Below are 13,588 nucleotides of genomic sequence, written 5' to 3' on the forward strand. Positions count from 1 at the left end.
GTATGGCCTGCCTTGTTAAAGCCAACACTTCTTTCTACCTAGTGTCACCCTCCTGGTGGCAAGGGCCTATACCCATTATGCTGTGACCCCGAATGAATACAGCGAGTAAAAGATTTTATGGTGAGTACAAATACCCAATGTTCCCTAAGTTTGACTAAGTTGAATCTAGAAAATTTAATTTTAGTTGATAAAAAATATATATAATTTAGTTTTTTCACTCAAATTCTATTCTGAAAATAACCATTTACAATAAAGAGTGACTATTTATAATGCGTTCTTTCAGATTTTTTTCACATCGCTATTATAGTGAACTGCTAACTTTGTGTTCTTTTGCAGGCTAATTTGAAAACTGGAGTTATGTCAAGTAGCAGAAAACCCTTAAACTACCAGTATAGTAAGTGCCTTTTTCTTTAGTCTTTTCTACAGAATCCAATTTACTTCTCAGGGTATGTTAACATGACTTATTTTGAGGGTTATTGTGGAGTTCAAAAAACTTTTTTAAAGAGGCTCTGTCACCAGATTATAAGTGCCCTGTCTCCTACATAATGTGATCGGCGCTGTAATGTAGATAACAGTGATATTTTTATTTTGAAAAACGATCATTTTTGACCAAGTTATAAACCATTTTAGATTTATGCTAATTAGTTTCTTAATAGACAGCTGGGCATGTTTATACTTTTGACCAACTGGGCGGTGTGAAGAGAAGTGTATGACGCTGACCAATTAGTGACCAATCAGCGTCATACACTTCTCATCGTTCCAGCCCAGCTTCTTTCACTGCACAATCACGCTATGTTGTGATTCCTGCTAAAAATGAATGGAAAGAAGTGTATGACTCTGATTGGTCAGCGTCATACGCTTCTCTTCACAATGCCCAGTTGGTAAAAAGTAAAAATACGCCCAGTTGTCTATTAAGAAACTAATAGCTCTAAAATTGTTTAACTTGGTTAAAAATGATTTGTTTTTCAAAATAAAAACCACTGCTGTTATCTACATTACAGCGCCAATCACATTATGTAGGAGATAGGGCACTTATAATCTGGTGACAGAGCCTCTTTAACACTCCAAAATACACTTAAAGAGGCTCTGTCACCAGATTATCAAATCCCTATCTCCTTTTGCATGTGATTGGCGCTGCAATGTAGATAACAGTAACGTTTTGTTTTTTTTAAAAAACATTTTTTGGCTAAGTTATGAGCAATTTTATATTTATGCAAATGAGCCTTTCTAATGGACAACTGGGCGTGTTTTCTCTTATTTCCAACTGGGCGTGTATTGTGTTTTTAGCAACTGGGCATGTTTAGCTCTTTCACTGCACAATCGCACTGTGTTGTGGATCATGCTGGGCTGGAACAATTAGAAGTGTATGACGCTGATTAGTCACTGATTGGTCAGCGTCATACACTCCTCTGTACAACACCCAGTTGGTAAAAAGTAAAAACACGCCCAGTTGTCCATTGAGAAACTCATTAGCATAAATCTAAACTAGTTCATAACTTGCTCAAAAATGATCGTTTTTCAAAATAAAAACCACTGCTGTTATCTACATTGCAGCGCCAATCAGATTATGTAGGAGACAGGGCACTTATAATCTGGTGACAGAGCCTCTTTAAAATAAGCCTGCAAACAGTATCTCATTGATATCAATGGGAAATACATTGTGCTGTTCACATGAGGCGTATTTTTACGCTGCTGAATTTAAAAAAACGTAGCTAGCATGTCACGTCTTGAGGTGTTTTTGGAGCTGATTTTCCATTGACACTACAAACACTTCCTAAAAAAACAGGTCAAAAGAAGCTTCAAATAAAAAATAAAAAAAAAAGCTCAATTTTCACTTTCAAAATCTACATGAAATTAAAAGGCTGTTTTCCCTTGAAAACCATTTTGTAATTTTCAGCCACTTCTTTTTGTACGTATGAACATACTCTTAAAGTGGACCTATCACCTCTCCTGACATGTCTGTTTTAGTAAATACTTCTAGTCCCGATGAAATAATTCAGTAGCACCTGTTCCTAGAACTCTGTATTGTGCTGTTAATCCTCCTAGAAATGTATGAATATATTGACAAATAGGGGTTACCAGTTGTCGGTGTGTCCCTACGTATACTGACTGTCTACTCAGTTCTCGCGGTCTCAGACTGCAGGGACACCCAGTTGAATGGTAATACCCAGTTTTCAATTTATTCATACATTTCTAGGAGGAATAACAGAACAACACCAGAACACAGGGTTTGTAAGAAAAATATACTTCAAAATTGTTACTTTATGATGAATATAACTTATAAGTATTTAATAAAATGTAAAAATTAAATGTAAAATTTTATTTATACATATTGGGACAGGTTTATTAATACTGGCTTTAACCCTTCAGCTGCAAAGACAATTTTCACTCTCGACATACAAAAATAAAACCGGATTATAAAATATTTCATATATACATTTTAATAAGCAGGCACATTGTGAAAATACCACCCTGCATTATACAAAAAATATAAATGCGTAAAAATTTATGTTTGCATCTGACCCAAGTAGAGCCTGGGACGCACAACTCCTAAAAATAAAAGTTCAGTATGTTCAGAGTTGATACATGTCAATAATGCCAATGCCTTCCTGCACGTACAATTGCAAGAAAAAGAAAGCGATCCCATTTGAAATTACCTGGATTTCTTCATTGATTACTAATAATATGTGGTCTAATTGTTATCGAAGTCTGAATTATAGACCAATTCAAACTAACTAAACTAATAAAATGATGTGAATCTACTTTGTCACCATGGGATTTCACGTAGGGCTAAACAAGGGAGCAGAGTCCAGGAAACCCCTGGTGTTCAGCCTTTAATCCCTATACAGGGATCTGGACTTTGCTGCTGGGGAACCCTAGGTCACTACCCCCAGAGTAGTTTCCCTTGGTGACAGCCAATGTAATAGGGGAAGTGACCGCTCAAGTACAATAAGTGGAGTCGGGGAAAGCAGAAGTTCAGGGCAGGCAGCAAGGTTCGTCACTGGTCACTAGCCATAGGTCACGGCAGGCAGCAGAGGTTTGTCACGGGTCACAGGCAAGAGGTCAGTGTAGGTGGCAGGCAAGGATGTTTAATATGTACAGGCAGAGGTCAAATACAGGAAATCCAAATAACGACATAGCAGATATTTCACAAGACAAGCTTGGAGGAACCAAGTTACTTTGGCAAAGGGGAGGAGCTTTTATACCAAAGGAAACCTTTTTGGCTCTAGGACCCAGGGCAAAGCATCAGAAGCAGCCAGACAGGGACCTCAAAAAGAGTAGCGGCACCAGCCAGGAGATGGAGGATGCCAAGACCTGGTAAAGCACATAAAATAGACATACACAGTGATGGGAGAAAAAGTAACAACAATTGAATTCTATAATCTGCAGATACCCATTTTGAATTCATTGTTCTCTTAATGATTATAAGTCTTTAAGTCCCTGAGACCGCAAAGCAGCCCCAAACCATGATTCTCCCTCCTAGGGCTTTTCACGATACCAGAATTTGGTCTTCGATAGCGATACTTTGTGTAGTATTGCGATTCTCGATACCAAAACGATACATTGGCAACAATAGTGGTAAAAAAAATAAGTTCTACCATTTTCTGATGTGAGGCACATAGTGTGGTGAATTTTGAACAATGGACAACATTAGGTTAATGTGTGAGGTACATGGGGTTAGTTACTATTAATGTGAGGCACACGGAGGTTCAAAATTCATAACACCTCGTGCCTAGCATTAATAAGTGAAAGAAAGCTGATTTTATTTAATTTTTTTTACATAAATGACGCTATAAATTTGTTGTGCAGGTTATTACGGCCGCGACTATACCGAATGTGTATTTTATGTATTGAAACTTTTATCTTAATGTTTATTGTAAAAAATGTTTGTTTTTTTTAAATTTAACATTACTTTTATTTTTTTTATTATTTACTTTTAAACTTTAATGTACTGGCATAGATCTATATGCCAGTGCATTAGCCTGTGTACTGATAGTACACAGGCAGTTGTTAGGGCTTACCTAAGTATGCCCTAACCGGAAATATAGACTGTCTGCCCATTTATGGTATGTCCCTTTTGACGCGATCCAAGGGCCATTCCCCTTCGAATTTTTCCCTTGAATGCTGCGTTTAGCTTTGATCGCGGCATTCAAGGGAATAGCGGCGAAGATCATAGGTTTCCCTGATCTCCGCCGTTATAGCGGTGTTGTGGCTGTGTAGTACAGCCATTGCCCTGCTCCTGACGACAAGCATGCGCGCAGTCAGCATGTGGTGATGCGTCCAGCGCTGCACTTATGTGGCCAGCACTGAAGACGGAACATGGGGGTGTTTTGTAGTGCAACCGCCTTGTTCTGTCATTCGTGCCTACGCGCGCACTTTTCTGGAGCAGGGCAATGGCTGTATTACACAGCATCCGCTTCCTTCGTGGTGTCCTTCAATGAATAACATTCTCGTTCAGTGGTTTTCTAAAAGTGGACGCCTGAACAGGGGCTTTTGTAGTTTGTGGAATCTTCAGTAGGTTTTTTGCTGCTATCCTTGGGTTCTTTATCACCACTCTTAGGATTTCCTTTGTGCTCTTCGAGTGATCTTCACAGGACACCAACTCCTAGGTGTCCTTTTGCTAATTAGCCCTTCACCGTTCTTCACTAAAGGTCCTGGGCCGTGTAAACGAGCACCGATCAATGAGACAGCTTGTTGATGGGCGCTCGTTTACTCCTTTATATATGAGGAAGAGTGCTTGTTACTACGATTTCTCGTCCCCATACATTATTATCATGTCGGCAGCACATCTCCCTGTTTACACAGAGCAATTATCGGCAACGAGCATTCTATGAATGAGCGTTTTCCCGATAATTGGCCAGTGTAAAAGGGCCTTTACTTTCTCTCCCTACACCATGGATCTTCACTCACTGTGCTCTATAAAAGATAAGAACAGTACAACTGTTTGTCACATTTATAGACAAACACAATCTAACTATACTAACAACACAAAGATAACAGTCAGACCACATTTTATTAGTAATCAATGCAGAAAGCGTTCACAACTGTATCTTCACCTAGTCACTGAAACGGAATAGACAAAATAATTCTCTGAGATTCAGAGTCTAGACACGTTTCAAAACTGGCTCAATTTGCTTGTTAAACCTTACCCAATGTTCTTAAATATTATTATTCCATATTTATGGTGTGTAGGTGCTCTTCCTCCTTTTTGTTTGCTAAACATGGTTAAATATGGAACGACCACAGAAAAAAACAAAACCACTGCACCACATCTTGTCTCTGTTTTGCACTCTTAATTGCTCAAGTTTATCCTGTTCTGAATTACAGTAGTTGCGCATCTGTTTTGCTCCTTAGCACTTTTAGGCCAGGTTCGTTTTGGATTAGTCTTTCTTGTCTTAGTTCTTCCATTTTCTTGATTGTAGCTGTGTTGCAGTTCCCTACACTGTGGGCAGACTGGAGCGCCGCTGTGCATGGAATTAACTAATTTTAATTGCCACAGTACCTGCGCAGGGTTGGTAACATAGAACTTTCTAACTTGCGGGCATAAATAATAATTTTTAGAGTCCGCATGTCATCGACCTTTTGAAACACTCTTCTTTAGGGGTTCTATCCTTATGGTCATGTTCACGCACAGGGTATACGTCTTGCAGCCCACACGGAATTCATAATGTTGTTCATGCTGCCCGGCCTCCTGGGATAACGTTTCATCTCATGTGACCGCTGAAGCAGTCACATGGGATGAAACGTCATCCCAGGAGTTCGGCCTGGACGGGGAACAGAGGGACGCGTCGCCATGACTACGGAGATCGGAGTAAGTATAAGCTTTTGTTCTTTCAGAGTTGCAATTTTTAAGGCAAAATCGCAGCTTTTCAGCCGCAAAATCACAACATTTGCGGTTTGCTGCGGGTATTACCTTCCCATTGAATTCAATGGGGAAAACGCACAAAAAAAAAGTAGCAATTCCTAAGCATAAATTGACATGCTGCAGATACAAAAAACGCACCACAGGTCAATTTATTCATGTTTTTTTTTGTGTGGATGTGGAAAATCCGCCGTGTGTACGCTATGTGTGGAAATATCCTATTATATGTGGGTCTCATATAGTTCAACTGCAACAGTGTGTTCTAAGGTCGCAGTGCAAAATATGTTGAAATCTAATTTCTGAGCAGGAGCATGGGTTGTGAGGAACCCTGGCGGCAGGCTGTGTGTTTGCACTCTGTTGAGATGAATGTTTACTATGCATCCATCTATGTAAGTTTACAATTCCCCCTTTAAAGAGGCTCTGTCACCAGATTATAAGTGCCCTGTCTCTTACATGATCTGATCGGCGCTGGAATGTAGATAACAGCAGTGGTTTTTATTTTGAAAAACCATTTTTGAGCAATTTTAGATTATGCTAATTAGTTTCTTAATGACCAACTAGGTGTTGTACAGAGGCGTGTATGAGGCTGACCAATCAGTGACCAATCAGCGTCATACACTTCTCATTGTTCCAGCCCAGCTTCTTTCCCTGCACAATCTCACTGTGCTGTGGATCATGCTGGGCTGGAACAATGAGAAGTGCATGAGGCTGATTGGTCACTGATTGGACAGCGTCATACACACCTGTACGACGCCCACTTGGTAAAAAGTAAAAACACGCCCAGTTGGTCATTAAGAAAGGAATTAGCATAAATCTAAAATTGTTCATAACTTGCTCACAAATGATCGTTTTTCAAAATAAAAACCTTGCCAACCTTAGATCACATTCAGTGCTAATTTAAAAGAGCATTATTTCTTTTGTGCAAGTCACTTGTACTAGTCACTTATTTTACAAAATTTCTGTGTTCGCATAAATGTGAACAGTCTTACTCATTCAAAAGAAAAGGGAAAATGAGGAAGAAATGTATTAAAATGTTCATTTTATAAATATTTTTACCAAACATTGGTATGTTAAATTGGCATGAGAAAACACAATTCAAATACGTGTCAAATAACATATTTTTTGTACTTTTCCATGTATATTGTAATAAAGTAACTTAAACTGTTTTGGATGTGCGACTAGCATTTGTCTTTCCTCTTCATTTTGTGAAATAATATAAATTGCTTTGACAACTATAAGGCCTTGTTCACATGTTTTCACATTTGACAAGTTTTTTGGTATAGATTCCACACTGAAATCTGCATTAAATCTGTCTACAAATCAAGTGAATGGTGTTCCACACACAACCCTGTTCACATGCAACGTCTGAACAGAGCCTAATGGTGTGGATTGTATTTGGCCACTACCTAAACCAAATTATTGGTTCTCCTGTAGCTTTTATTGGCTTTATTCTAAATTTGATAACTCTATTTGTTTACAAACATTTAATTATTTAACTGTTTGTTTTTTTTCCGCTGTGTAGTAAAACGTTTAATATCTTCCTATTTTTTGATATGATCTTAGCAGTTTTCTTTTTATTCTAGTTTTTAAGCCAGTATCTGCTTCAGCGAAACTTTACATCAATCCAAATGCCGAACTAGAACTGCGAACACCAAAGTTAGATTGGAACATGGAGGTTCAGCATATTGCAATAGAACTAACCAAACCGCAGGCAAGTAAAATTCTCACTGTGTTTTGAGTCCTTCCACATTTTGCGTACCATTTACCTGACTTTGAATACTGCTGATAAATTAGTAATCGTTAATATATTTATTATCTCAATGTTACTTCTAGTATCTAAGCATGATTGACTTGTTGGAGTCTGTGGATTACATGGTTAGAAATGCTCCATACCGAAAGTACCGACCAGTAGTAACACTGAAAGAAGACCCTAGCGAATGGTATGTGCATACTTTAAAAAATGAGCTGGTTTACAAATTGGACAGTGTGTTCACGTTAGTCATTTTAAGCGAGAACTGATTGGGCATTGTTATGAATAACTGCAATGAATTATTTTAGGATGACTTTAATGATTTATTACAGCAACTATGCATCCACTTTTTCTTAAAGCTCAGAGGCTATAGCATACAAATATGTACCTAATGTTGCTTTTTTTTTATTTTATTTTGTATTTGGAAACCAGTAGCTTCCACCATTTTGTGCAAAATCTGTGTATATAGTTGTTTATTGCTTGTATTTACCTGAATGAAAGCGGTGTACAGATGAGCCTCCCTAGTGGTGGCAACAAGCAGCTGACTATTTTTCAAGTGTACTAGTCCTTCTCAATGATTTAGAATATCATCAAAAAGTCAATTAATTTCAGTAATTCAATTCAAAAAGTGAAACTCGTATAATATATAGATTCATTACACACAGAGTGATCTATTTCCAGCATTTTTTTTCATTTAATGTTGATGATTATGGCTAGAGATGAGCGAACCGGGACAACCGAACCCGGTTTCGGTCCGAACATCGTGAAAAGTTCGGTTCGCAGCGAATCCGAACTTCACCGGGTTCGGCCAAACACGTTTTGACCTAACCCGGCTTATGAGTCACTGATTTTCCGGTACGCGACGTCAGGAGATAGTCACTCTCCAGGGTGCTGAAAGAGTTAAGCGATCGGCAGTAACTGTTTCAGCACCCTGGACAGTGACTTCCGATCACAATATACATCAACGTGTAAAAAAAAAATAGAAGTTCCTACTTACCGATAACTCTGTGCTTCTTCCTCCAGTCCGACCTCCCGGGATGACGATTCAGTCCAAGTGACCGCTGCAGCCAATCACAGGCTGCAGCTAATCACAGGCCAATCCCAGGCTGCAGCGGTCACATGGACTGCCGCGTCATCCAGGGAGGTCGGGCTGGATGCCGAAAGAGGGACGCGTCACCAAGGCAACGGTGACGCGTCCCTCTCGACATCCAGTCCGACATCCCTGGATGACGCGACAGTCCATGTGACCGCTGCAGCATGTGATTGGCTGCAGCGGTCACATTGGCTGAAACGTCATCCAGGGATGTCGGGCCGGATGTCGAGAGGGACGCGTCACCAAGGCAACGGCCGGGATGCCGGACTGGAGGAAGAAGCAGGAAGTTCTCGGTAAGTGCTCTATATTGTGATCGGAATTCACTGTCCAGGGTGCTGAAAGTTACTGCCGATCAGTTAACTCTTTCAGCACCCTGGACAGTGACTATTTACTGACGTCGCCTAGCAACGCTGCCGTAATGCTGGGTGCACACATGTAGCCACCCGTCATTACGGGAGCTCCATACACTATTTTTATGGGCTTTCTTGAATTACAGGTTCGGTCCGAATCAAACTTTTTCAAGAAATTCGGCGAACCAGCTGAATCGAACTTATCATAAGTTCGCTCATCTCCAATTATGGCTAACCCAAAATTTCGTGTATAAGAAAATTTGAATATTATATAAGCACAATTTCAAAAATTATTTTTAATACCCAATTGTAGGCCTAATAAAGTATGTACAGTATATGCCCTTAATACTTGGTCGGGCATCCTTTTGCATGAATTACTGCATCAATGCGGCGTGGCATCTGCTGGTGTTGGTCCACTGTGTTATATCGAGTCCAGAATCAATGCAGCCGTCTAGCAGGAAATTTTCGATCACTTCATGCTTCCCTCTGCTGACAAGCTTTATGGAGATGCTGATTTCATTTTCCAGCAGGACTTGGCACCGGTCCACACTGCCAAAAGTACCAATACCTGGTGTAATAACCACAGTATCACTGCGCTTGATTGCCCAGCAAACTCACCTGACATAAACTCTATAGAGAATCTATGGGGTTTTGTCAAGAGGAAGATCAGACAGCAGACCCAACAATGCAAACGAGCTGAAGACCGCTATCAAAGCAACCTGGGCTGCCATAACACCTCAGCAGTGCCACAGGCTGATCGCCTCCATGCCACGCCGCATTGATGCAGTAATTCATCCAAAAGGACCCCCGACCAAGTATTGAGGGCATATACTGTACATACTTTTCAGTAGGCCAATGTTTCGTGATTTAAAATAATGTTTGAAATTGGGCTTATATCATATTCTAATTTTCTGAGACCCTAAAATTTGGGTTTTCATTAACTGTTAGCCATAATCATCAACATTAAAAGAAAAAAATGCTGGAAATAGATCAGTGTGTGTGTAATGAATCTATATAATATATCAGTTTCACTCTTTGAATTGAATTACTGAAATAAATTTACCTTTTGATATTCTAATTCATTGAGAAGGACTAGTATGTGAGGCAAAACATAGCAACAGTGCTCCCTCCACTAAATAAATGGAGCACATTAGCCTTATCAAGCATAAAGGGGAAAACTTCCAATCATTTGTTACTGGCATCTTAAAAATAAATTAAAACAGTGGGTACAGGGACGTAGTTTTGAAGGCTATGTAAACCTTCAAAGACTGTTTTATTTAAAAAAAAAAAAAAAAAATGTATTCGTGTTTAGTGCAACTTTGTAATTGTTTTTTATGAAAGAGGTTTTTTTTTTTTTTTTACTTTTTGAGATACAGCACCAGTGTATCCTGGATACATAGAAGCTGTATTAAGTGATGAAACCTGAATCTGTTAGGTCAGCGGGACTGACTGCTTCGGTGACAGCGCTAGATACAACTTCTATGTATCCAGGGTACATAGACACTATATCTAGTAATAAAATCCCATTACAAAGTTGCACTAAACACTAAAAATAAAAAGTCTTCAAAGGTTTACATAGCCTTTAACCCCTTCCCCCTGCTTGTATTCTGGGCCCTAATGTCCAAGCCATTTTTTACATTTTTCCATTGTCACATTCGAAGAGCTGTAACTTTTTTTTTTTTACGTCGGCATAGCTGTATAAGGTCTTGTTTTTTGCGGGACGACTTGCAGTTTTTATTGGTACCATTTGAGAGTAGATGCGACTTTTTGATCACTTTTTATCACATTTTTTTTAAGTCAGGATTAACAGAAAACAGCAATTTTTCCATTGTTTTTTATTTTATTTTTTACGGCGTTCACAGTGTGGGTTAAATAATGTAACAGCTTTATAGTCGGGGTCGTTACGGACGCGGCGATACCAAATATGTGTCACTTTTTTGCTTTATTGTAGTTTTTTTTAATAGTAAAGCATTTTGTAAGGGGAAAAAATGGGTTTTTCATTTTTTTTTTTTTTCACTTTTTTTTTTTAAATTAACTTTCTGAAACTTTTTTTTACTTTTTTACTAGTCCCACTAGGGGACTTCACTATCCTCCGATCGCTATTATAATACACTGCAATACTTCTGTATTGCAGTGTATTACTGCCTGTCCGTTTAAAACGGACAGGCATCTGCTAGGTCATGCCTGCGGCATGATCTAGCAGTCATTCGCTCCAGGCAGACCTGGGAGCCTTTATTAGACCCCCGGCTGCCATAGAAGACACAGACACTCGGCGATTTTATCGCCGGGTGTCGGTGGGAGAGAGAGGGAGCTCCCTCCCTCTCTCCAAAACCATTCAGATGCGGTGCACGCTATTGTGCACCGCATCTGAAGGGTTAAACGGGTGAGATCGATACTAATATCGATCTCACCCGGCAGAGCAGGGAGATTTGACGGCTCCCTGCTCTGTTTACTTTATTCTACAGCAGCGCCGTAGAATGGCGGCGCTGTAGAATAAAGCCCATTAATGACTGCCGTGAAAAGGCTTATCGGCGGTCATTAAGGGGTTAATGCTTGTGTGAAGCACTTTCCACTACTAGAAAAAAAATTGACAAATGTGGTAATATGCTACAGATTTTAGTCAGAAACATATTAATTTAAAAACAAATGCGTGCAATTGTTTCAGTATATTTAAAAAAAACCAAAACAAAAACAGATAATTGTTTCATTTAGCAACTTCACCAATATTTATAAAAAAAAATTTTGGTCTTATTTTGTTTTGTTTGCAGGTGGAAATATGCAATTACCAGTATCTTGGACGTTCATGTTAGAAGAAAAACAAGGATGTGGCTGTGGAATAACATTTCACAACATAGGGAAAACCTAAAATCCTACAAAAATGCGTACAAGGCCAAACTGACCCAAACAAAGGTTTCTGAAGAAACCACAAAGCAGATACAGGTGATTGTGGTTTCATTACTTTCAGGACGGGCATACTGTACCCGTGTTTAACTACCCATATTATAGATGTAACACTTGCAACCTCTGTGGTTCTACTGAGCTGTACTTGGCCTATGAGAGATCATGAGGCGGTTTAATGTTTAGGACTTAGAGTGCAGTGTTAAGGAGTGAATGGGAAAATAGGACCCAGGATGGAGATCAGTACCTAGATAACATGTTTTCCAATTCAAATTAAGGCTATGTTAACACGTTCCGAATTTTGGCAAATGCAACATCCATGGCTTGCTTTTGGATTTCTGCCGCAGAATGTGCCAGTTGATTACACAGGCTCAGATTAGTCCTATTGTAATTTAAAGTGTGAAACCCACGATAAATTGGCTGTGGATTTTAAAATCTGCAGTGCATTCATTATTCCACGTTTCATTATTTCCATTGCATGTGAACAGGGTATAAAATATTCCATTCGTTTGCATTGGATGCGAAATGTCAGTGGATTTGATGAGGATTTAGGCACGGATTGCGAGCCTAAATCCTCATCACATCCTGAATGTTTGAACATGGCCTAAGAATAATTTTATCAATTGACCCATAAAATGGAGAAAAGAAAAATGTTCTGCAGTGTTTTTTTGTTTTTTTTAAATGGTATTCCTTGATATAATTTCTATTAAATAAGGATTTTTTATTATTTGCAATGTGTTTTGTGTGACTTTTTGCGCTATAATTTTGTGTCTTATGTATGTTTTTTGTTTTTTTTCCATTTAGGCTTTGGAGAAACACCTTGATGTATTTAATATAATTCTAGCTAGACAGCAAGCACAAGCAGAGGTAATGTTTTTTTTTCGTATTATTTAATTTGTACTTTGTGGTTACTGCTTTGAGCCTGCACTTTAGATAGTGCTGGTACTGTTGTCAGAAATTGCATATACCTGGATTACGGGGAGCCCTGAACAGTTACAGCGGGTTTTCAGTTCTTTAGCAGTAAAGAATATTCATTGCATCTTTAAGTTATTGAACCCTGACATCGATGCAGCCAATTTTGTCCTTAAAGACAATGGGAGTTTTTTTGTGTTTGCCTCTCCTCGTACTGACAGGCATAACTTATTTATTTTTCCATTTACATACATATGAGGTCTTGTTTATTGCGAGCCGCGTTGTATTATTTAATTACATCCTGCCCACACCACGTAAATTAACGGGCTAAGTAACTGATTTACGTGACGTCTTTGATGGCACTCTGTGCTCCTGCACGCAGGGCCATCGGCAGGATTGGGCTGTCCGTTTGAAATAAGTTCCCCATCACAAAATTTTCTAAACACCGCACTGACATTGTGTTAGAAACCACTACTTCCGCATTCAGGTAATTTCTAGGGAACCCTGTGATGTCAATAAAAATGTCACAGAGACTCCCTGTGCAGAGAGAGTTGGAGGGATGGTGAGAAGACGTGATCTGAGTCTTCTCTGCATATTTGGCTATACAGATCACTGATTAGTGTGATTTATTAGACTGTTTCCATTAGATCACGGATATCCATGATCTGTATATGGGAACAGCAGGAAACACATAGATAATGTGTTCCCTGCTAACCTGTGCT

The 13,588-nt window shown here is 39.2% G+C and overlaps 1 protein-coding gene across 6 annotated transcripts in view; it reads left to right on the forward strand.

The window, feature by feature from the left end:
• Nucleotides 1-13,588, forward strand: part of VPS13C (vacuolar protein sorting 13 homolog C) — a 396,337-nt gene that overhangs the window by 100,028 nt on the left and 282,721 nt on the right. For all 6 annotated transcript variants that reach the window (XM_075857708.1, XM_075857702.1, XM_075857703.1 and 3 more), the window contains 5 exons: nucleotides 337-394; nucleotides 7,447-7,574; nucleotides 7,697-7,803; nucleotides 11,825-11,996; nucleotides 12,759-12,821. In XM_075857708.1, the coding sequence (XP_075713823.1) occupies nucleotides 337-394; nucleotides 7,447-7,574; nucleotides 7,697-7,803; nucleotides 11,825-11,996; nucleotides 12,759-12,821 (528 nt within the window). The remainder of the gene's footprint in view (nucleotides 1-336; nucleotides 395-7,446; nucleotides 7,575-7,696; nucleotides 7,804-11,824; nucleotides 11,997-12,758; nucleotides 12,822-13,588) is intronic.

The sequence above is a fragment of the Rhinoderma darwinii genome, chromosome 3 (assembly GCF_050947455.1).
Source record: "Rhinoderma darwinii isolate aRhiDar2 chromosome 3, aRhiDar2.hap1, whole genome shotgun sequence".
Classification (NCBI taxonomy): domain Eukaryota; kingdom Metazoa; phylum Chordata; class Amphibia; order Anura; family Rhinodermatidae; genus Rhinoderma; species Rhinoderma darwinii.